Source organism: Nannospalax galili, unplaced genomic scaffold (genome assembly GCF_000622305.1).
Source record: "Nannospalax galili isolate Female #2095 unplaced genomic scaffold, S.galili_v1.0 scaffold930, whole genome shotgun sequence".
Lineage (NCBI taxonomy): Eukaryota > Metazoa > Chordata > Mammalia > Rodentia > Spalacidae > Nannospalax > Nannospalax galili.
Genome location: NW_008329328.1, coordinates 1719228 through 1741192, shown reverse-complemented (window position 1 = coordinate 1741192; position 21965 = coordinate 1719228). Strand labels below are relative to the sequence as shown.

The 21965-nt window shown below is 45.0% G+C and overlaps 1 protein-coding gene across 2 annotated transcripts in view; it reads right to left on the bottom strand.

Moving 5' to 3' along the window:
• Positions 1-200: 200 nt before the first annotated feature.
• Positions 201-21965, bottom strand: part of Elovl5 (ELOVL fatty acid elongase 5) — an 83183-nt gene continuing 61418 nt past the window's right edge. Inside the window, exons 4-8 of one of the 2 annotated variants that reach the window (XM_008836548.3) lie at positions 10319-10396; positions 8904-9075; positions 6164-6288; positions 3027-3161; positions 201-2011 (exon numbers count right to left, since the gene is read on the bottom strand). In XM_008836548.3, the coding sequence (XP_008834770.1) occupies positions 1868-2011; positions 3027-3161; positions 6164-6288; positions 8904-9075; positions 10319-10396 (654 nt within the window). In that variant the 3' untranslated portion in view covers positions 201-1867. The remainder of the gene's footprint in view (positions 2012-3026; positions 3162-6163; positions 6289-8903; positions 9076-10318; positions 10397-21965) is intronic. The other variant, XM_029565183.1, reaches the window with a different exon arrangement.

The following is a 21965-nucleotide window of genomic DNA, read 5'->3' as shown; positions in this document are numbered from 1 at the left end:
TCAGAGCCATATGTACAGTGACGAAGGAGAAGGAAGAAAGAAACAGGGTTAGAACAGCGCTGTGCTTATCCAACGGGATCCCTCCTTACAGGAAGTGACACCACAGCTCATGTCTACTTGGTAACTTCCTGGAGGGTGAAGAAAGTGGACTGCTTTCAAGTCTTTCAGAACCAGTGACACATCAAATATAAAACACAAGCACCAGTAATCAAAAATGTTTTAATGATTAATGTTTAGACACTATTTAACAGTGTGGGTATATCCAGATTTAAGCACAGGTTGACAGCACACTACTGCATGTTACAGTTTCTGTATTGAAATATGTTAAGACATCTGCAAACTAGTACCTAGGAATGAAGACACTTACAAATATACACATTCTAGATTTGATAAGGTAAATGTAAACAGATGCTGTGACTCCTTCCAAACAGAAAACCCACAAGACTAATAAGAGAACCAACTGGCTCCCTATAGTATGAATGTGCAAAATTAAAGCATGGTAAACTGATATTTACATAAATATCAAACCCACAATTAGTTTATATATTGTCAATGATCTCCTAAGATGTGTCGTCAGTGGCTCGATGAATATTATTCAATGCAGAAGATATTTAGAGGCTAAGCTTTCAACACCGAGTCAAGACTCCTTACCTGTATGTCCACCTCCTCAAGTGTACAAGACATGATTTTATGATAAGCAGTCTATTACTTTTAAACAAGCGCTTCTAAACAAATCTTTAGATTCTAAGCAGAAAAAAATTACAGATGCTGCAAGATTTACATTAGACAAGTTACCACTATCCAAATATGCCCAGTTCTTACATGCCCTGGCTACCTCTTTAACTTTACCTCAAAAAATTTAAGGTGCTTTCTTTCTTCTTTGTAAATTTTGGTAAATTAGGCACATTTAAAAAGGGAGTTTATGTCAAAACAGCACTGCAGAAAATAATTCAAATTTGGACCCTGGCAACCAGTTCCCCACTGCTCTTCCAGGGAACTGTGGAATGGGAAATTATAAAGTATTTTCCCTCTCCTGCAGTGGTGCAAAGATGGACTTTTTGTTTCCTGTATAAAAACACTTCAGAAATGAAGAACGGTCTACTCACCCTCCTGTCTCCCTAGAATCTGGGGGACAAAGAGTAGACATGTGAGATTCTTCAAGACTTTTAAAAACACATTATTAATAATGGCACTCAAAATAAAAAAATAAGATCTGTTAAAAGGTTAAACTGACTGTCCCACTAGTTTTGAGCTTGCTTGTTAAAAGCCAGTATCATAGAACTGAAGGTGCCACTTCTGATTTGACATCTGTAAGTCCCTTGAAGTTACATGTCACACACCAGTTTCATGAATCATGTCTTTGACTTTTCTAAACAGAGCTACTACAAATGAATACAACCTGAAACATACCCTAATTTCAACTAATAAGCTTTGGGCCCTGCTTTTTAAATCTTAAGGCATGTGTGTTTCTCTACTGTTAACAACATTGTACAAATTTACATTTACAAACACATGCACGGTCTACAGTTAAAAAAAAGTTTGGATTACAGTGTTTTAAATTGTGAACCACAATTCAGCACCTATCGTGTTATAACTAATAAGGCAACAGCAGTGTCATATACTACAATAATATTCCCTTTCCACAGTCTAGCGTGGGGGTCAATGAGAGCCCGGAAATGTGAGATATCTTATGCCTACTTGTATAATCTGTATACTAGTCTAGGGAATTTGAACTGATGAAAAAGATCCTACATAAATCACACTACAGTAGGCCAGACTAGTGACAGCAGCTGTTACGCGCGTCAGGGCACAACTCGTACTGTGCTTACAATCAATTGCGTGGTCTGGAGGTTTGGGCACTGCTGCCTCAGTCTTTCCGTTGCTTCCTCGGCTTCAAGCTGTTCTCCAGGGAAGGTAAGCTGTTGGTGTGTCCATTGGCAGCGGTCAGAGACCCGTTCTGGTGGTCCTTCAGCTGCTCTTTCCTCCGAGAAGCCCCTTTCTTGTTGTAAGTCTGAAATGCATAAGGGCAGAAGAGGGCCTGGTAGACACAGGAAGCAGAGCTGGCGGTTGATCTCTATCTAGGCGTGACTTCCTCGCATGACAAATCTTACTTAAAATGCTTGTGGTCAAATTACTACTTTCTGCCACTAGTTTCAATCACGCTTCCACTTTGTTTGAGGCTTAGTTTGTAAGTTCTCTGACTCCTAGACCACAACAGAACATTTAGAACAACACACAGTAGGCTTTTCAGCATCTGGATGGCAAAGACGGGGGCTATGCAGCCAAATTTGCCTTTAAAATACCTTATTGCTTCAACTACCTCAGCCCTCACGTACAAAGTGCTATTATGAAACTGTCATAGCCTTTAACTTCCCTGACCTGGAGTAGGTGCCACAGTGTAGTCATAAGCTGTTAAGGCCAGCAGCACATGAAGTCAACAAGCCACTCACAGGGTCATAGGGACACAACAGGAAAATAAGTGGCCGAGCTTCCAGGTGGCTGCTCCACACCACTGTCTTTCCTTCAGGACCCATGACTTCTGTCCTTGCTCTCGACCTCCTGCTCAGGTCACTGGACCTGCAGCTACTTGGCCCTGGCCACAAACACAGGAGGATCAGCAGGATCTGCCAACTAGCCAGAGACAATCTGAGTAAAAACCTCCATCATCACATCAGGTAACCTCCAAATTTTAGCAGTGGGTGTCTGAGCAAAGTGGGACAAAATGTTTCTGTTGTATCAAAGGATGGTAAGGGAAATTTCACTTAGCCATGACAAGCAGGGCAGTGTGCTGAGACTTACGATTGAAAACCACCTCTTTATAGCTTTGTGCCAGGCAAGAGAAGGAATAAAGCACCCTGTTTAGCATTTCCACCTGAGTTCCCAGATGCTCAGGTCTAGGCTCTAGAGCACAGCTAGCCACCCTTCGTTCTCATAAAGGCGCCATCAGAGCTGGCATCCACTGGTGGCTCCACACTCCTAATGAGTGAGAAGATGAAGGTCAGGTACCAGTGAAATGTGAGATTTACCTCAATGTAGAAGTTTGTGAAGAAAGCAATCAGGGAAATCATGTATCCGATCTGGAAATACAACCATCCAAAAGGGAAGTCACATGGCCAGATGATGCCACAGATAGTCTGGATGATTGTCAGTACAAACTGAACCTGGAGAAGAGAAAGGTCATGGCTGAGTAGTGACCCTGCACAGACAGGGTTCCAGCCAGATAGACCATGTATGCAGCACCTCAAGTTTCTGGATTAAGAATGCCAGCTTTCTGTAAATATATATCTATATCCCTATCTATCTATCTATCTATCTATCTATCTATCTATCTATCTATCTATCTATCTATCTATCTATCTATCTATCTATCATTAAGCTGTTGACTAATTTAGATTTTCATTGTGTCTATTGTATCATATATATATATATATATATATATATATATATATATATATATTGTCCTGGAACTTGCTATGTAGACCAGGCTGGCCTCAAACTCACAGAGATCCACCTGCCTCTGCCTCCCAAGTGCCGAGATCAAAGCCGTGCACCACCACACCTGGCACTGTACTGTTTTATGCTAAACTCTGTATATGCACACATCTTCTGTAAGTTCTTCCTGTTCCCTCCAAGCTACTTAAGCCACCTTTCTCCAGAATTCAAGCACAGAGCAACAGAGATGCAAGAGTTGTTTAAGTACTTTATTAAAAAAATAAAAGGAACAGTGAAAAGTGTATGTTTAAAGGCGACATCACTCACAAAGCATAACCTGACAGACAAGCTCCCAGTCATCTGTTTACAGTATGATCTGCCGGACATCTTTCCTCTCCTCATGAATGTACAGTATGATTTGAAAACTTCCTACTGCACTCCTCATCCCTATACACTATGATCTGACTGACATCTTCCCACCCCTCATGTGTGTACAGTATAATCTGACTGAGAAGCGTCCTGTTCCTCAATTGTGTACAGTATGATCTGAAAAGCATCCTGCTCCTCATGTATGTACAGTATGATCTGACTGACAAGCATCCTGCTCCTCATCTGTGTACAGTATGATCTGACAAGCATCCTACTCTTCATGGGTATACAGTGTGATCTGACTGACAAACATCCTGTTCCTTGTCTGTGCACAGTATGATCTGACAAGCATCCTACTCTTCATGGGTATACAGTGTGATCTGACTGACAAGCATCCTACTCCTCATGTGTATACTGTATGATCTGAGTGATAAGCATCCTGCTCCTCATTTGTGTACAGTATGATCTGACTAACAAGCATCTTACTCCTCATGTGTATACACTATGATCTGCCTGACAAGCATCCTGATCATCTGTGATAGTATGATCTGACAGACAAGCATCCTGCTCCTCATCTGTGTACAGCATGATCTGACTGACAAGCATCCTGCTCCTCATCTGTGTACAGTACAGTCTGACTGACAAGCATCCTATTCCTCATGTGTATAGAGTGCGATCTGACTGACAAGTATCCTGCTCATCTGTGTACAGCATGATCTGAATGACATGTTTCCTACTCATGTGTATACAGTATGGTCTGACTGGCAAGCATCCTGCTCATCTGTGTACAGCATGAGCTGAATGACATGTTTCCTACTCATGTGTATACAGTATGGTCTGACTGGCAAGCATCCTGCTCATCTGTGTACAGCATGAGCTGAATGACATGTTTCCTACTCATGTGTATACAGTATGGTCTGACTGGCAAGCATCCTGCTCATCTGTGTACAGCATGAGCTGAATGACATGTTTCCTGCTCCTCATCTGTGTACACTTTTGGTGTGTTGAAAGCTGGTGAGAACATTTAAACTGTTCTTGACAAAAAGAACTGCTAGTCCACAGCTGATTTCTGGTGGGATTTCGAAGAGCAGGTGGAGCTGTTTGGAGACACAGTATAGAAGTGCTAGAGGATGGGGACTAGTGAAGAGGTCCCTTCAGGAAGAGCAACAGAGGGTGATGACAGCCAAGGACATGTCAGCCCAGTGAGGCTTTGGATGCTGCCGGCCTTTTTGTTTTTTCTTTTCCTTGACTTTCTTAAGGCTAGTTCTCTAGGATGAGGAGTAACTAGGCAGATGGCACAACTTTCTAACTCAAAGTACAGAGCCGGGGTGGGGGGAGGGAGGGGGTCTATGCCCTAGAGTTCTTACGTAGTCTGTCTGCTAGATACAACCACAGCGTAAATCCACCTCTGCATTCTTTCTCCTCAGGCATCACAGGAAGAGAACAATTATCCTTGCTCACACATGAAAAAAAGATTAACAAGGACTGTAGAGCGGCTGACAGAGGTGATAATGAAACACCAAATATTGAAGAGCACAAACTTCTCGTAATGTTATTTTTAAATTTAGACAAATTGGGATTGATTCAGGGGATCTAAATCAGCTTAGTTTGGAAAAAAATGTATACAGAAAAACTAGGGCTAAGGGTTTAATGTCTGTACCCCTCAGGCAGCCAGCTTCAGTCTCTTCCCTCCTGTCCTCACCTACAAAATGGACCCAATAATATGACATCAGGCTATGGAAACAGCTATGTAAAATCACTTAGCATGAGTGCCTGACATTTTAATACAATCCAGTGTTCACCAATAGTAGTATTTCTAATTACTGACAACTGGGGGAGGCTTAAGAAAGGATGGCGTGAAAAACCATCAAGTCCAGACAATTACTGGCTGGCCTCTGGCAGGGGTCATCATCAAAGGGCGTGGGAGGCTTTCTCACCAAGTGCTCTGCTACATGGCGCCAGAGTAGACACCGTGTACCCATCTCAGCCAGTATTCTGTCAAGTAAGCTGTAAGGGCCCTGGGTGCTCAGTACCATAAAAGCTTCATTTGAAACTCCTGGGAACACAGATGAACAGTTTTCACCTTGATTTAGGAAATGAGAAAGCACACATAGGCACATGTGTGTACATTATGTATTTATACACACAAAGTAAAAATCAAGGCTGAGTTGAAGTTGGGACCTTGAGACTTGTGTGCTCCCTGCCCCACAGCAGCTTCTGTTTACTAGAAACGGCATTCCCTGATCTGCCTACACTGAGGAGTTTAACTGGATCAACTCGATACAATTAAACTACAATAAAGCCAGGAAGAGGACTGTATCCAGCAGGGAGCAAGCCCAGGGGAAAGGATGGTGTGACTCACCAGCTGCCCCTGAGTGATGTACTTCTTCCACCAGAGGTAGGGTCGCATGGAAGGGACAGATGACAGACCATAGTAGGAGTACATGAGGACATGGATGAAGCTGTTGAGTGTAGCTCCAAAATAAGCTGTGCGAACAAAGGGGGTTTGGGAGGAGAATGCATTAGTGTCTTATAAGTAACAGGTGGAAAAACATCCAAGACACTTTTGGAATGAGAGAAGTGCTTCCTAACAGAGGGTGGCAAACACCGCAGCTCGAAGCATTGTGTGATGTGTAATGAGATAGTTTCCACTGGGGCAGGTGGGTGAGCACGCTCCAGGGCACCTCAAACCCAGTGGTCAGCTGGATTTGCCATGACGACTCACACCCCCACAACCTGGCACCTGCTCCTCCTCCCAGAGGCTGCTGACTTTCTTCCCAAACCCAGATGCCTCAGACGTGCCACTCTGAAGCCTGGGGGAGGACAGGTGCTGGACAGCACACTCAAAGCGGGCTGTCTGCACTCCTTTGCTGAGTTTGGAGAAGCCTTTGAAGTTATTAATTATTCCCCAAGTATGCAGTGCTCAAGTTATGGTTTTAACAGAGTCCAGAGTCAGTTCCTTAGGGACAAAAGATTCATTTTATCATGTGACCTTCAATTTCCAGTAGGAATTTTTCCAGTTTTTCCCACTGTCCATCTTCCTCCTTGAATGAATAGTGAAACAAGGCTCCCAGTTTTTCATGGAACACAGGGCTATGTTACAGGACTTTCTACTGCTGGTTATGACAGAATCTGGTCCTGTAGCTTTGGCCAGGTCATGCCCATTCTCTAGTTTTTCATGGGCCAAGTAAAGCTGGTTGTCCTATGAAATACCATGAAATTTTAAATACCCTTCAAATGGAATGACGTGAATGGAGGGGCTGTCTCTACTTTAGCTACTCTCCTGAGGTGATGGGAGAAAAGCATTAGTTCAAGAAGGCGCTCAATCCAACCCTCTGGGGTCTCAGTTTTCTCCCACATCCAAAGATGCTATATTTAGAAAGTCTTCTCTGGTTATGAACCTGATGGAGCTGTGAATCTAGGGGGGCCATGCAATTTGAGGGGGGGGGCGCAACCCAGAGGCAGACCCTAGAAAAAGGGTTCTGTGCCTTTAGGCTGCAGAAACTATCCTTAAAAGTAACCCAGAGTTTTATTCAGAATGTCCCTGCCAAGGCCTATGTTTTGAAGTGTTTTGCCTTTCTCTTCTAGCAGGTTCAGAATTTCAGGTCTTGCACTAAGGTCCCTGATCCATTTCAAACTGACTTTTATGTAAATTGAGAGATCCATCTAGCTTTGCTATTTTACAAGTGGATATCTAGTTTTCTCAGAAACATCTGTTGAAGGGGCTGTCGCACTTTTATTTTTAAATTAGCATTCAAAGTAATGGGTTTTAATTGCAGCGTCTGCATACAAGAGTATCATTATGCTTTGTTCTCAACTGTTCCCTGCCCCCACTGTCCTCCCCGGTGGTCCAGGCCCTCCCCACTTCCAGTTGGTTTCCTTCTTCCCACAGTTATTACCCCTTCTGCCCTTACTATCTCCTACCTCCCTTAGGATCTTTTCATCCCCCATCATGATCCTCTTTCTAGTTTTGCAACCTACAAACACATATATAATTTTATATTTGGGTTCACAAGATAAAATACGCATTGTTTGAGTCTGGCTCATTTCACTTAATATGATTTCCAGGTCTGTCCATTTTCAGTGTTTTTGAGGAAGCTCCATACTGACTGCCATTGAGGCTATATAAGTTTACATTCCCACCATTGAATAAGAGGTCCTCTTTGCCCACATCCTTGCAGCACACATGAACCCAGAGCCTCATGTGTGGCAGCCAAACACTTTACCACTCCTTCCCAGTGGGCTGTTTTCTTGATGATAACCATGCTGACTGGGGTGAGACAGAATCTCAAAGCAGTTTTAATTTGCATTTTCCTGATGGCTAGGTATGTTGAACATTTTTTTCAAATATTTTTTGGCTATTTGTTATTTCCTTTAATAAACTGTATATTTAGTTCAATAGTAAATTTGTTGGTGGATAATTTGTGGGAGTTTTTGCAGTTCCTATGTACCTTAGATGTCTTATAATTAGCGTTTTTGACACTTGTGCCAAAGATTATGTAATAGAGCACACCTTTAATCAAGGCAGAGGCAGAGGCAAGAGGCAGAGGCAGAGGCAGGCAGGTCTCTGTGAGATCAAGGCCAGCCTGTTAGTAAGTTCCCAGCCAGCTGGGGCTACAGGAGACCTCATCTCAAACAAAACAAAATGACTATGTAGCAGCTGTGTGGCTGACTTACGGGGTTTCTACTTTACTGCATTAGTCTACATATCTTTTTCTGTTCCAGTACATTGCTGTTTTTGCTACTATGGCTCTGTAGTGTAATTTGAGATCAGGTATTATGATGTCTTTAGCATTCCTCTTTCTAAGATTTCTTTGTCTAATATATGTGACTTGAAAGCCTAAGAAGGGACTATTTGGGGGGAAGAAGGGAACCAACCAGCCAAGGGTAAAGGGGACATGAGAGGGTAGTCAGGGGACAAATGAGAATGAAGTATAATGATATGAAAATGTCAAAATAAAACCCTTTACTGTGTACGCTAACTTAAAAAAATACAGAAAAAGAAAAAACCTAGACACAAACGCATGTAAAAATCCAGAGACAGCAACTTTCCACTCTATCCTGCTCTCATGTTCCCAAAGCATCCTCTCTTTGTTACTCACAATGGCCGCAGGGGACCCAGTTCATCACAAACCACCAGATGTTGAACATGGAGGCATGGTGGTAGACATGCAAGACTGTGATCTGGTGGTTATTCTTACGCAGGATGAAGAAGAAAGTGTCCATGAACTCTATGAGTTTGGAGAAGTAGTACCACCAGAGGACACGGATGATCTAAGAGCAAAAAGGCAAAGGGTTTATGGTTCATCTTCAACACTTTTCTGACATATCACCTGTGACAGGTTTCACTGACATCCCAGACCAAAATAAAAGCTGGAGTGTCCCACTGAAACACTTTCCCGTGTCAGCAGCTCTGGTCACTGCAAATACCTTTAATCAATGAACATGTTATGCTGGGAGAACTGAGATAACAAGGAAAATCTTCACAGGGTTCCTGATTCTCTTCCACACTCTAACAAGATCAGGATAGTGCACCTATGACCCAAAGCCTTGGGAGGTAGAAGCAAGAGAACCAAGAGTTCAAGGTCATCTTCAGCTACTTACTGAGTCTGAGGCCATAGTAGGCTATAAGAAAACCTCTCTCAAAACAAAACAAAACAAAACAAAGGAAATAATAACAACAAAACCCCAGGCAGCTGAAGTTCAATACCATCTTTATGACCACTGTATGGAAGTAGGCTGCAGAAAGATGCTTTTGGTGACAGGGGTTGGTGTGGAATAGGTAACAAGACACCACAGAAAAAAAGGAATCAGAATTTGTCCCTGGCCCAGTTAATACACCCAAAGCAAATGCCTGCCTGTGTGGACCTTTGCTCATTAGCCTTTTGTTAAAAAAAAAAAAAAAAAATCTAGGCTAGAGAGATGGCTCAGAAGTTAAGAGCACTGGCTGCTCTTGCAGAGGATCTGGGTTCGGTTCCCAGGAGCCACATGGAGGCTAATAACCATCTATGACTCCAGTTCCAGGGGATCCAATGCCCTCTTCTGATTTCTGCAGTCATTGCACGACATGGGTGTGTTTACATGTATGCAGGCAAGACACATACATAAAATTAAAAAGTAAAAAATAGAAGAATTTCAATAAAATCTCAGAGTGGAAGTTGGATTTTACCTTTAATGCCACTATTCAGAAGGCACTTATGACTAAAAAAAAATTTAAGGCATTATTCTTATGACCTTTTATGTAAATATAAAATCTGACAAACATACGATTTCCCTGTAAATTTCAGAGAGGGAGACTTTAGTTCTCATTTTACATCTTTCATTTTTAAATTTTCATACCACGTGCACACTTATTCTTTTCAAAATGTCAACAGGATTTACCTAAAAATGAGTGGGTGTGGGTATGGTCTATTTTGTCTTTTGTATAACTTCTTTATCACACACACACACACACACACACACACACACACACACACACACAAACTTACCCAGTAAGACTACTTAAGAGAAATAGTACCTTCATATCTGATTCTCCTGCGCTGCGTGTGCCCTGACAGAAGAAGTTGTATTTGCCTTCCCACACACCTGTCACCAGCTAAGGAAAAAAAAAAAAACAAAAAAACAACTAGTCACTTACAACGTTAAAACCCAGTTGAACTGAACTTTAGAATTAGAGAAACTTTACTTTGCATTGTGCTGGGGCAAGTCTGCCATAAGGAAAAACAATCGCAGCGAAGTGCAGAGTCTGGAACACCTAGAACCTTTATCCACAAGGTTGGCATGTGCAGGCTGAGGGAGGCTGTTGCCTGTAGAGACCTTCTTCTACTGCTGCCTCAGCAGCATTTCAGCTCATCACCTCTACACAGTCATACCAAGTGCCCAGACCAGCCCAACTCCAGGCTGTCCTACTGTCCCCTCAACCATATTGCCTAAGCCAGGGAGCCTAAAACTTGAGTGCACAGTTTGGAGTCATCAAGTCAGACAGAGACTATCCAGGAGATGGAGGGTAAAATAATTTGTATTTCTAACGAGTTCCTAAGATGCCAGTACCAGAGCTGCTGGTCTGGGGACACACTCTGAATACTGTCAAGGAATAATTTAGGCTATGTTCACCTTCCTCATCACTTCCTATTGCTCTACACTTAGGGACCAGCCACCTGTAGAATTCCTCTGAAGATACTGTGGAGTCACAGAAGGGGCCCTGGAACTCGGGTGCAAGGCTCTTGCTAGAGGCCTGTAGTTAGTTATCCCTGGTTGGCCCACTAACAGGGTCTGCTTCCTCATCAGCACACCATGAGAATGAACCACCTACTTTGAGATGCTCCAACAGTCAGAATGGAAACTTTTTTGACTACTCTATTTCCACACTGTCCACATACCATGTTTCTAACACCTGAGATGCTATTCTATGAAAACTATAGCTCCCTGCGTCTACTTCTACAGTCCAGAACCGTCTTGAGAGTTCCTGATGACTGCCTGGTTCCAGGCAGTGCTTGAGTACAGGCTTTGAGCCTCTTCTCATCTAAGCATGAACTGTAAGGAACCAGCCACAGGTTATGAAGGTGTGGGGCCTTGTTCAGTACCACCAGAAGCACACAGGGCTTTTACAGAAATGCATTAAAAAAAATTATGTTTGTGTATATGTATGTAAGTACAACACATATGTGCAATGCCTGCAGAGGCCAGAAGAGGTTGTTGTATCCCCTGGAACTGGAATTGCAGACAGTTGTTAGCTGCCATGTGGGTGCTGGGAATCAAACCTCGGTCCTCTGGAAATGCAGCCACCTCTCCAGCTCCTAAGAAACGCATTCTTGAACTATCTCACAGCTTCAGAATTTAAAACCCTGGGGTAGATCCCCAGGGCTGGGCCTCTTGGATCACAGACACTTGAGAATCTAATGTTACTGCTTTCAAAGTGTGGTCCCCAAGTAGCTGAAGTGACAGCACCCAAGAATTTGTTACAAAGTCTTGGGCTCTACTCTTATCTAGATCTTGTGACTCCAACATTTCTGGGCTGGAAGTCTAATACATATTGAGACAGGGCTCCAGTAGCCCAGGATGGCCTTGAACTTCTGTTTCTCTTAAAGAATCACTAACACCTGGCCAGGTTATGTCCATGAAAGGAGACCTCAGGGGGCCTCTTCGAAAGTCTCAAGAGAATTCAGAGTGCAGCTCAGATGGGATTAGTGGTTTCTACTGAACTTCAGTGTGAAAATGGACCTCCCAACAGTGTTCAAGGGAAGGTGGCTCAGAGCCAGGAACCAGGAGGCTCCAGCTGCATTCCTACTGCCCTTGAGACAAGAGTCCAGCTCAGTGACCAATGCAGACTCCTTCCGCCAGTAGCAGGTCTGAGCAAGGATAGGAAGACACTGTCACATCTCCATCAATCTAACATCAGAAATAAATGCCACCGAGTGGAGTGTCTGATGTTCCCCAACTTCATTTCTGTTCTTTTCTTCCTTCTAGCTTTGCCCCGTGCAGAGGGCCCCTGCTGAGGAAAGTGTAATTCCTGCGGGCCCACGTGATTTTCCTGTTAAAGGGAGGTCCAACTAAATTATCTGCTGTGGTTCTCTGTTCTACTTTCAATAATTTCTCTGCTAGGGCTTTAAAAACAGACCATGCACAATGCCAGTTTTTCCAGGCAAGCACAGCAAGGTAGTTTATTAGATGTACTATCTTTTCAGTCTTACGCCCTCTCTGAAGGCCAGTTAAGTAGGTCACAGCCAGGTCTATTAGAACTTCTAAGATCCAAAATACAAAGCCAGACTCAGAACAGGACTGGGGGCAGGGTAGAGGGGTGGGCCTGGCATCCTCAGCAGACCCGGCTGGAGTGGTCTGTGCCAGCAGGGTGTATCTGTTCACTGTCCTTCCTCCCACCCCTTGACAGAACTGCTGAACTGTCTTCTGAGATTCAGAAAAGAAATGCTTCTTGCTGAAAATATCACAGATCATGCAGTAATGTTTTCATGGGGATGTGAACAGTGCAAAAGGTACATGAAATGATTATATTCATTAGCAGTATCTTTTGAGGGTTTTTTTTTTTTTTTTTTTTTTTTTTGGTCAACATGATCAAGATTTACTTTTAAGTTCTCCTAAACAGGCCAGGCATGGGACTGATACCTCTGCCTGTTTCGGTGGTTCTGGGGCCTGTCAATCTTTCACCACACTTTCCAGGTACAGAAGTCCTCACGAAGACTGGGCAGGGTCAGACTCCGAGGAGCTGCCTTCATGGAGGGGCAGGACTAGTAGTGAGAGGTGGGGAGGTCATATGTAGCCTAAGAACCTGTTAAGTCCATCAGTATGTGACGGAAGGGTAGATGAGACAAGAGAGCACAACCCAAACAGGGAGCCTAACTCTGGTGGGCAGGACAAGCAATGTTTGGGTCCTAAGTATGAAGGGGGTGAACTGGAGACTTGCCAGTTCTCCCCTCAGGCTTCTGGAAGGGTGAGCAAGACAGGAGGGGCTCTTAGTCCTGAGCAGCTCCACCTCCAGAAGAGGGCTTCAGCCAAGCTGGTGGGGGCCACCATGTCTGCACTGCCTTGCAGACTTGGACCCTGAGATATGGAGAAGGCGCCAGCAGCCTCATCCCTGCTAGACCTTCACTGAGCCTTCTTGGCTGTGGGGACCTAAAGGCCCCACCTTGCATAGGTCCGTCCGAAAGGAAGTTACTGGGGGCATGGCCTTGCTTTGAAAGTCTGAAGAATACTTCTGCACTGCTGAGGTGTGCATGATCAGCGCATGACCATCCTTAAGATACACCCTCGGGGGGGGAAGGGGGAGTTCCAGGTGCCTTTATAAGCTTTGTAACACCTGTAATAAATGAGTCCCTGCTTGACCAGCCTCCCCATTGTGTCTGAGTGTCCCTGGGTATTGGGGGCGGTGTGGGCTGGCGAACAGCGTGCTTACTCATCCCCAACCATCACTGTGCCGGGGGTCGCTGGTTCAAACCCCCGGCAACTGGCACTCAGCATGGCGCTCAAAGGAAGGTGAAAAGAAGAAAAGAAAGAAGAAAGAAGGAAAATGGATTGGGGGCAATCAAGAGGTTTGGGGTAAGCAAGACCCGAAATATGGGTAACACAACTTTTAAGTTTGAAGACCCAGCATTAAAGTGCTGAGATGATATGCTTAAAAGCGGGGGATTGGATTTGTCAGATCCCGTAGCTCAAAAGGTTTGGGCAGAGGCCATTCATTTGGCTCCCTGGCTACTTGGGGCTAATGTTTTTACTGGTGATACATGGGAATCATGGGAAGGGTTTGAGGAAGAAGGCAAAACTGCAACAGAAGTAAAACCAAAAGTGGCCAAAGTAACAAGTGGCACCTCCGGCATGCCCTGGCCAGCTTCAGAGCCTCCTGGGCAGAAGGGTGGGGCAGAGTGGAGCACATTGGGGTTGGTGGTGAAAGCCGCCCATCCCACCCGCCTTGAACTAACAAGTGAGGGGGTCAGGGGGTGGGGCACTGTCCCGGCTGACGACCGGCGCGGGTCCAAAAGTTGGGTGGGGGTTGTACAGCGGCCGCCAGGCACATTTGAAAAACAAAACAAAAGAAAACCACCTTTGGCAGTGTACCGACGGCTGAAAAGGCCTGGTTTGGGGAAGGTGGCTCGGGGAGGGGCCCTGCCCCGTCCGTTCCTGGTGGCCGGTGAACCGCCCCACCCCTGGGGTGCTACAGCCCCTCCGGCAGCAGCACTCACCAAATCCCGCCGAGGGAGCCCTTAGTAAAGCCTACAATGTTTTCACTGACTGTGGCAGATGTGGAGAAACCAAAAAGCAGCTCAATTCAAGGAACTCATGGCCGTTGCGTTCTGACAGTATTCAGACTCGTATGCTCCTTAAAGAGAGAGAAGCCCCTATCTTCTTACAGCATCTTAGGGGGCACCAAGGATTGCCTAGGCTTTTATCCCAAGGCAATGCAGAGGCAGACAAGATGGCTTATTGTGTACAGGTACCGCCTCTGAAACAGCCAGGGGTAAACCCCAGGGGACTCAAGCCCAATTCCTTGTGGCAAACGGATGTCACACACTATGCTCCTTTTGGAAAGCTTAAGTATATTTCTGTGTTCATCGACACATTCTCACATGCCTGTTGGGCTACCGCTCATACAGGAGAGAAGTCTAAACATGATCAGTCTCATTTTCTCCAGTGCTTTGCTATGTTGGGATTGCCCCAAAGAATTAAAACTGATAATGGACTGTGTTTTGTGAGTAAAAATTTACAAGATTTCTTCTCACTTTGGGGAATTCAACACAATACAGGAATTCCCTACAATCCCCAAGGTCAAGCCATTATAGAACAAAATCATCAAAACCTAAAAATTCAATTACAAAACCAAAAAGGGGGAATAAGCCCCCACCAACAGTTGGGTATGGCCTTATTCACTATTAATGTTTTTAATTTTCAAAAAAATCAGTTGGAATCCTGGTTTCAGAAGCATTGGGGATGACAGGAGCAGAGACCTGAGGTACGGGTAAGATGGAAGGACCCCATCACAGGACAATGGAGAGGCCCAGATCCATTGTTAACCATGGGTTGAGGCTTTGGGTGTGTCTACCCTACAGGAGAGTCAAACCCCATATGGGTGCCTGTGAAAAACCTTAAGTGGGTAGGCCAGGATCCGACTGACAAGCATGACAGTCCAAGGACAATAGTTCATGAGACAAAATTCCTCTCTTTATTTATATCCATCTGAGGTGAAGGATCCAGTTCCTTGGCTTCATTGCCAGTCAGCCTCTGACAACTGGCTGATTTGCTAAAAGGAACATGGTCTCAGAAGTATTTCAACTTGTCCTACACCATGACTGGCTTTGTTTCTCTTGATAATGCTATCTTTAAGTGTCTTTACCAGATAATTCGGTGACAGAGGACCCTTGGAACTGCCATGGCCCACCTCCTCATGATTACGGACTTCCCCAGGAACCCCTCCAGTTGCCCATGCTTGGCTAACTGAGTTAGGCAGAGACTAAGACTGTCATGGGCTGGCATTACCGACGGGTAAGATGTCCCATGACAAGTACTCCTAAGACAGGACATGCACATGGCCAGGTGCATGATCCAATGATGGGCAAGGCTTGATCAGAGGTGATACAACCTAAGACAGGCAAAAATGTATTAAAGGAAGGAGATAGCCATCTCTCCTCAGGGAGCCGCCTATGAGGTGGGTAACCCGTGAAATAAAGTCAGCCCAGCCTTAAAAATAAAAAGGGGGATATGTGGGGACCTAAAGGCCCCACCTTGCATAGGTCTGAAAGGAAGTTACTGGGGGCGCGGCTTGGCTTGCTTTGAAAGTCTGAAGAATACTTCCGCACTGCTGAGGAGTGCATGATCAGCGTGTGATCATCCTTAAGATACACCCTCGGGGGGGAGGGGATTTCCAGGTGCCTTTATAAGCTTTGTAACACCTGCAATAAATGAGTCCCTGCCTGACTACCTGTTGCATATTGGGGCGGAGTGGGCTGGCAAAAGGCGTGCTTACTCATCCCCAATCATCACTCCGCGGGGGTCGCTGGTTCCAACCCCCAGGACTTGGCCACCCTCTGGCTCTCAGCATCACATAGGCAATGAATAATCCCACAAACTAAAGCAGTAGGAGGCTTGAAGCCAGTGGGATGAGGATGATATAGGTTGGGGGCAGGAAGTACTTATGGATGACCTGTTGGCTGTCAGTGAAAGGCAAGAGAATCACCCAGATTGTATAGTAGGTGGCCACTGGAGCCACCTCTTTTGAAATTTTAGTATCTTTAAAATGGCATTTTTGGCCTTTAATCCCAGCACTTGGGAGGCAGAAGTAGGTGGATCTCAAAGTTCCAGGCCAGCCTGATCTGCATAGCAAGTTCCAGGCCCAGGTCAGGCAGGGCTTACATAATGAGACCCTATCAAAAAAAAAAAAAGGTCGTATTCTAGGCCCTACCACTATTGTTTCCCTAGCTACCATGTTGGTATCCTGGAATGCTTTTGCCTTTACCCATTTATAACAGGTTGACTATGTGTATGCACAAACAGTACAGAAGTCTGCAATCAAGTCTACCTTTGCAGGGGAGGGGCTTCTCTAGGGAAGAGGACAAATGCTTCCTTGCATTCTGCAGGCCCCTCTGTCCCAAGAATGGGCAGAATGACTGGCTCTTGTGAACCAAGCCTGGACCCTCCTGACACATGCTAACTTTTCATTTCTGTTCCTAAGGAATCCAAGTGAGACAACCTTCTTGACTCTAATGAACCCCGAATCTTACTGGTTCTTTCCTATATGGCCGGGAATAAAAGAGTAAAAAAAAGTCGCCACATAAAATGTTACCTCTGGAGGTTGAAGAGCTCAATGTGGGCACTGGGTGGTGCGTTCTTCCAGTGCTAAAGCATAAGCTATCCACACACATCAGAAGCTGCTCAGGTTCTGGCCTTTCTCTTCGCCCAAGCCTACCGTTCCTCTCCACCTGAAGTCACCACATTCCACTGTGACTGCCACCAACCACTGCTGCTGGGGCCACTGCGGCCTCTCAATGCAATAATTCTGTTTAAAATCCTTGAGAGAATTGCTGTTGCCTCATGACAAAGCCCCAACTCCCGGCTCAGTGCTCTATCAGTCATGATCTACAATGAGCTTCCCAGCTCACTGCAAACCTCTACTCTTTCCTTTCTCTAAACACATCTTTCCTAGGCACCACTGAAGTCAAAGGGAAGGAACGCAGTTTCCATTGGCCCATCAAATTCACAATGACAAGTGGGGGGGTGTGTGTGGCTGGGTGTGGTATTTCCATCTCTTTAAGCCTCAGGTGCCTCACTCAAGTGGGACAGGAATGTTCCAGCTTCAGAATGTCAGGAGAAGTTGTTTATCTCATCTAGCATGGCTCACTGGATGAGAATAATAAATGTTCTTATCAACTAGAATGCTGTCTCTTGGTGCCTCAGTCTCCCACTCTAAAAATCCTATCCACCTTTCCAAGTTCAGTCAAGAGTCTACTTTCTTCATGACCGCCCCCTTAAGCCCTGCAGTCTGAAGTCTCTTCTTCCTGTAAGCCCATCCTTCTAGGAGCTCTTGTATTTGCCCCTTTGCTCCTTCTGAGGCTTTGTTAATGAGGTGCCTGGTTCTCTGGTTTTTTTGGGGGTGGTGGTGACCTTCACTCTTGGGTCAACAGATTTGGCACAAGACTTGTGCACAGGAGGGTGCTAAGCAAATACTGTGAAACTGATGACAAAAGTTCAAAGCACTGTGCTCTTTCCTCTAAATGCAAGCATCAAGTTTCATCTGCAGGAAACAGTGAAATAGAGAAAGGCTGGCGGGAGGGGAGGGAGGAACTGCAGTTCATTTCTGCATTGAAAATAGAGAAATTAAAAATGCCAGACAGTATTTTAAAGGTGCTAGAATTTTATGACAGGCTTCTCAATCCTATTCATAAGAGGAAAACCTTTCTCAGAAAGGACAGAATACCTTAACACACTAAGACTAAAGTTTGTCTGTACAGAATCTCCACAAATGGGGCAGTACTGGAGGTTTCTACGCCTTTCACTACTGTCAAAGGAACTGGGGTGCCCATGCAGTGGGCCCAGGGACTCACTGCAAACAGCTGACCTTTCCTTGGGTGCTACAGAGTCCCTGTCGCTGCTGCTCAGGGCTCAGGGCTCAGGTCTGACTGTATTCCAACAGTCTGCTCTAGTCAACTGTAAGAAATGCATCGTGCTGCATGTCTGCAGACATGGCAGTGACAGGACAAGGTGAGGCACTGAAACAAAGAACCAGTGTCTACCTCGGTCTCTGAGAATCAGCTCAAAAGAGGAGGAGCTTCCAGAATCAGAAACGGCACAACAGCTTGCCTCTACCTTAGCACGCCCGCACTGCCAACTTGCTTGCTCCAAGGACAACTAAGAAAGAATTATTTACATGGCTTTCCCCAAGGAACCAAGATACAGGCAATACCACTGCAGACCATAGGTGCTTTCTCCTTCCTTGGAGTAACGCAAACCTTAATTAGGCCAGAGGCATGTGAAGAGCTATCATTAAAACACAGCTAGCTTTCTCCTCTCCTTAGGAGAAAAATTCAACAGTCAATGGAGGTTTTGTGTATCTTTTCATTGAAAGAAGAAAATCTGTGTGTGCTCACAGAGGCCCGGATGCCGAAACACCCAGTGAACTGGTAAACACTGACTTTCCCATTAAGCCTTGCTTTCGACCATTAGCATGACACTGTCTGGAATAGCACCAAGCATCTCCAGAAACAAAGTCATCTGAAACACTCAGTTTAACTGGAAAGCCTGTCCTCATGGCCCATTCACTCTTCCCAAACACCTCAAGATGTCAGAGGGCTGGCTGCTTTTAGTGATAAGGGCTGGGTAAGCTACTGGGTATTTAGTCTCTAAGCAGAGACAAGTGAGAAGCAATGAAAACAGACCCTCCAGGCTTGATACAACTGCACCCCAAGGCCTGACACAGTCCTGAGAGCCAGCACATTTCTCACAGCTTTGCCTGCTTGTGTATGAGTTGCCAAGGTTTTTTTGGCTTGGTTTTCTTTTTGAGATCTGGTAGAAGTGAGTGCTTTAACCAAGGAAGCGAGATAAAGAGATGGCACGGTGTACTCATGTCACACACCTTCTCAATCCACACTAGTGTGCTCTGGGGACTGGCACACTGGAACTCTGACTCTTGTGTGCCTCACACAGTGGTTCCAGGTTCCTTTGACCTTCCTTGCATGATACTGAATCCTTAGCAAGAGCACAGCAGGATCTTCTACCCATGAAGGATGTTGGGGAGAAATTGGACCTCTACCTGTCTCCTTATCCTTAGCAGAGGTCTTGTTTAGAATTAATCATCAGCTATTTCAAAGTCAAAAGTATCTATTTCCTCTAAGGTTTAATAGGCCACTTTCCGCATTGCTGTTATGAACAGGAGTCAAATCTGAGGAGGTAGCTGTATTGTTACATTTCTGTTGCTGTGATAAAACACTGTGATGAAGGCAACTTATAGAAGGAAGAGTTTATTTGGCTTATGGTTCCAGAGAGAGAGCCTATAAAGGCAGGGAAGGCAGAGGTGACCGGAGCACAAAGCTGAATACTCGTATCTTCAAGCAGGCACAGGAAGAACAGCAAGACTGGAAATCTGACATGGTTTCTTAAACCTGTCTTAAAGCCTGTGCCCAGTGACGTGCTTCCTTCCAGCATGGCCACACCCTCCAAAGGTTCCATGATCCTTCCCAAACTGTGCCACAAACTGGGCCAAGTGTCCAAATACTTAGTGCCTACAGGGAGTGGGGGTGGGGGGCACTCATTCAAATCACCATAGCAGCTTCCAGTTTCAAATCTCTCAAGTCCAGAGCAAAATGAAGCCTGTGAAGACACTCTCATACCTACGCCCTTTAGAAGTGTTTTCTCCCTATGACCAGGACTCCAGATGAAGGCATGCCTCTTGGTTAAGCCACAAGGACAGCGTCTGTACACTTGACAAGTCTTTAGAACAGAGCAAACAGGCGAACCTGAAGCAGGTATGCCTGGCATCTCCTAAGCACCAGCCCCTGCCCTGGCTGTCTTTTCCTACTGTTCACTTCTTAGAACTTTCCCTCTGTGAAAGGGTATATACCAGGATGAACATTAAATGAGAAGTCCAGGATTTGGCATAAGGGAGGTACCATGTAAGTCTCCTATGTGTCTAGTCAAATGTATGATATTTCTGCTTCAATGTTTGAAGGTCCACAACCTGTATGGAAACAGGAAGTGTCCAAAGTGTCCTTTTCATTTCAGCCTACTTACGTCTTTCTTTGCAAAGTCTGGTTTAATCAAGAACTTGTAGTCCCTATACCTTCTTACATCAGCTGCAAAGTCAAGTCCCCAAAGGGCTGCTGAGTTGATCTGAAGCAGGAGGGCCAAGGCTTGCTTTCCTCTCTGCCAAAGGCATGCCCTCCCCCTCACTCTTGGTGTGGGTGAGAAGTGGGGTGTAGGGTGTGCATGCTACATCTTTCCCTCCCTCCCCCTGGGTTGTGGGCTGCACACTTCCTATCTCTCCAGTGAGTGCAATCTTCTCAGGAGCACTTCAGATAAACTGAGGGGGAAGTACTGCTTCTTTATAATCCCTTGGGAATGCTTTTCTGAGCAAGGAATTTCAGCTGTATGGGAACAAAAAGTGACCAGCATTTTAGGCAATGACCTACAGTCATAGGTCCCAGAATAGTTATGACTGCAACACAAAAGCACAAACTTATTTAAAACATGAGACTTTTTCACCCAAGGTTCACAATGTCATGTGACAATGTCAAAAGGTTGGACACGCCTGGAGATCTTTCTTACAAGACTGAACTTCTCTACACCTCTGTTAAATAAGAAAAAAGCCAAAGAGCAAATACCCATTTCAAAGTATTCTGGCGAACAAAACACTTATTTCATAAAATCCCAGCAATCAATTAATAGATCATTCGAGTGTTTTTCCAAATCCTATTTTCTCGCAATAATATATTTATTTTAGGAATGCCTGAAGCAAAAGAAAACAAGACAGTTTAGACTATAATGCTTCCAAAACAACTGCTCTAGGGTCACATCAGAGGACCTTGCAAGACAGAGCCTGGAGGTGCCTCCCAGGCTCCTGGGGAGGTACTTAACAGCCCTTCAATTAGAGGCTAGGAAGCTCCAGCAACACAGCCAGCCCATCAAACACACTGCGTCTTTCATCTTTCCAATGAAGCAGCATCATGATTTTCAAAGGAGGAAACAAAAACAGGCAGTATAAGTCTCTGGCCTGATAGCATGGTGACCTACCCAAAGCAAAGGCCGCTCATGATGAACAGACATCACACAGTGCACTCAAACTCTAACACCATCGGCGCCTACCTGTGAACAACACTTCTCCTATCTCCACCCCCAAGTTATTCTTTAGAAAAGAGAAGACCAGCTTGAATTCAAGTCCTTCCAAAATCTTTCAGTCATGTGGGAGAAGACACATTCATCTGAGGTAACCCCAGCAAAGCCAGTATGGGATGCTTAGCTAAGACATTCAACACACCTTCCTGTTTTAAAGAAGTTAAGAAATTTAACAGATTCAATCGTCATTTCAGATGCATGATCTCAGGGATGTAGAAAATTTAAGATTTTCTTTTTTTTTTAAAGGTAGGGTCTCATGTACACCAGGGTGGCCTTGAGACTGCTGTACAGCCCAGGATAGCTACAAACCTCTGCTCCTCCTGCCTCCACCCTGAGAG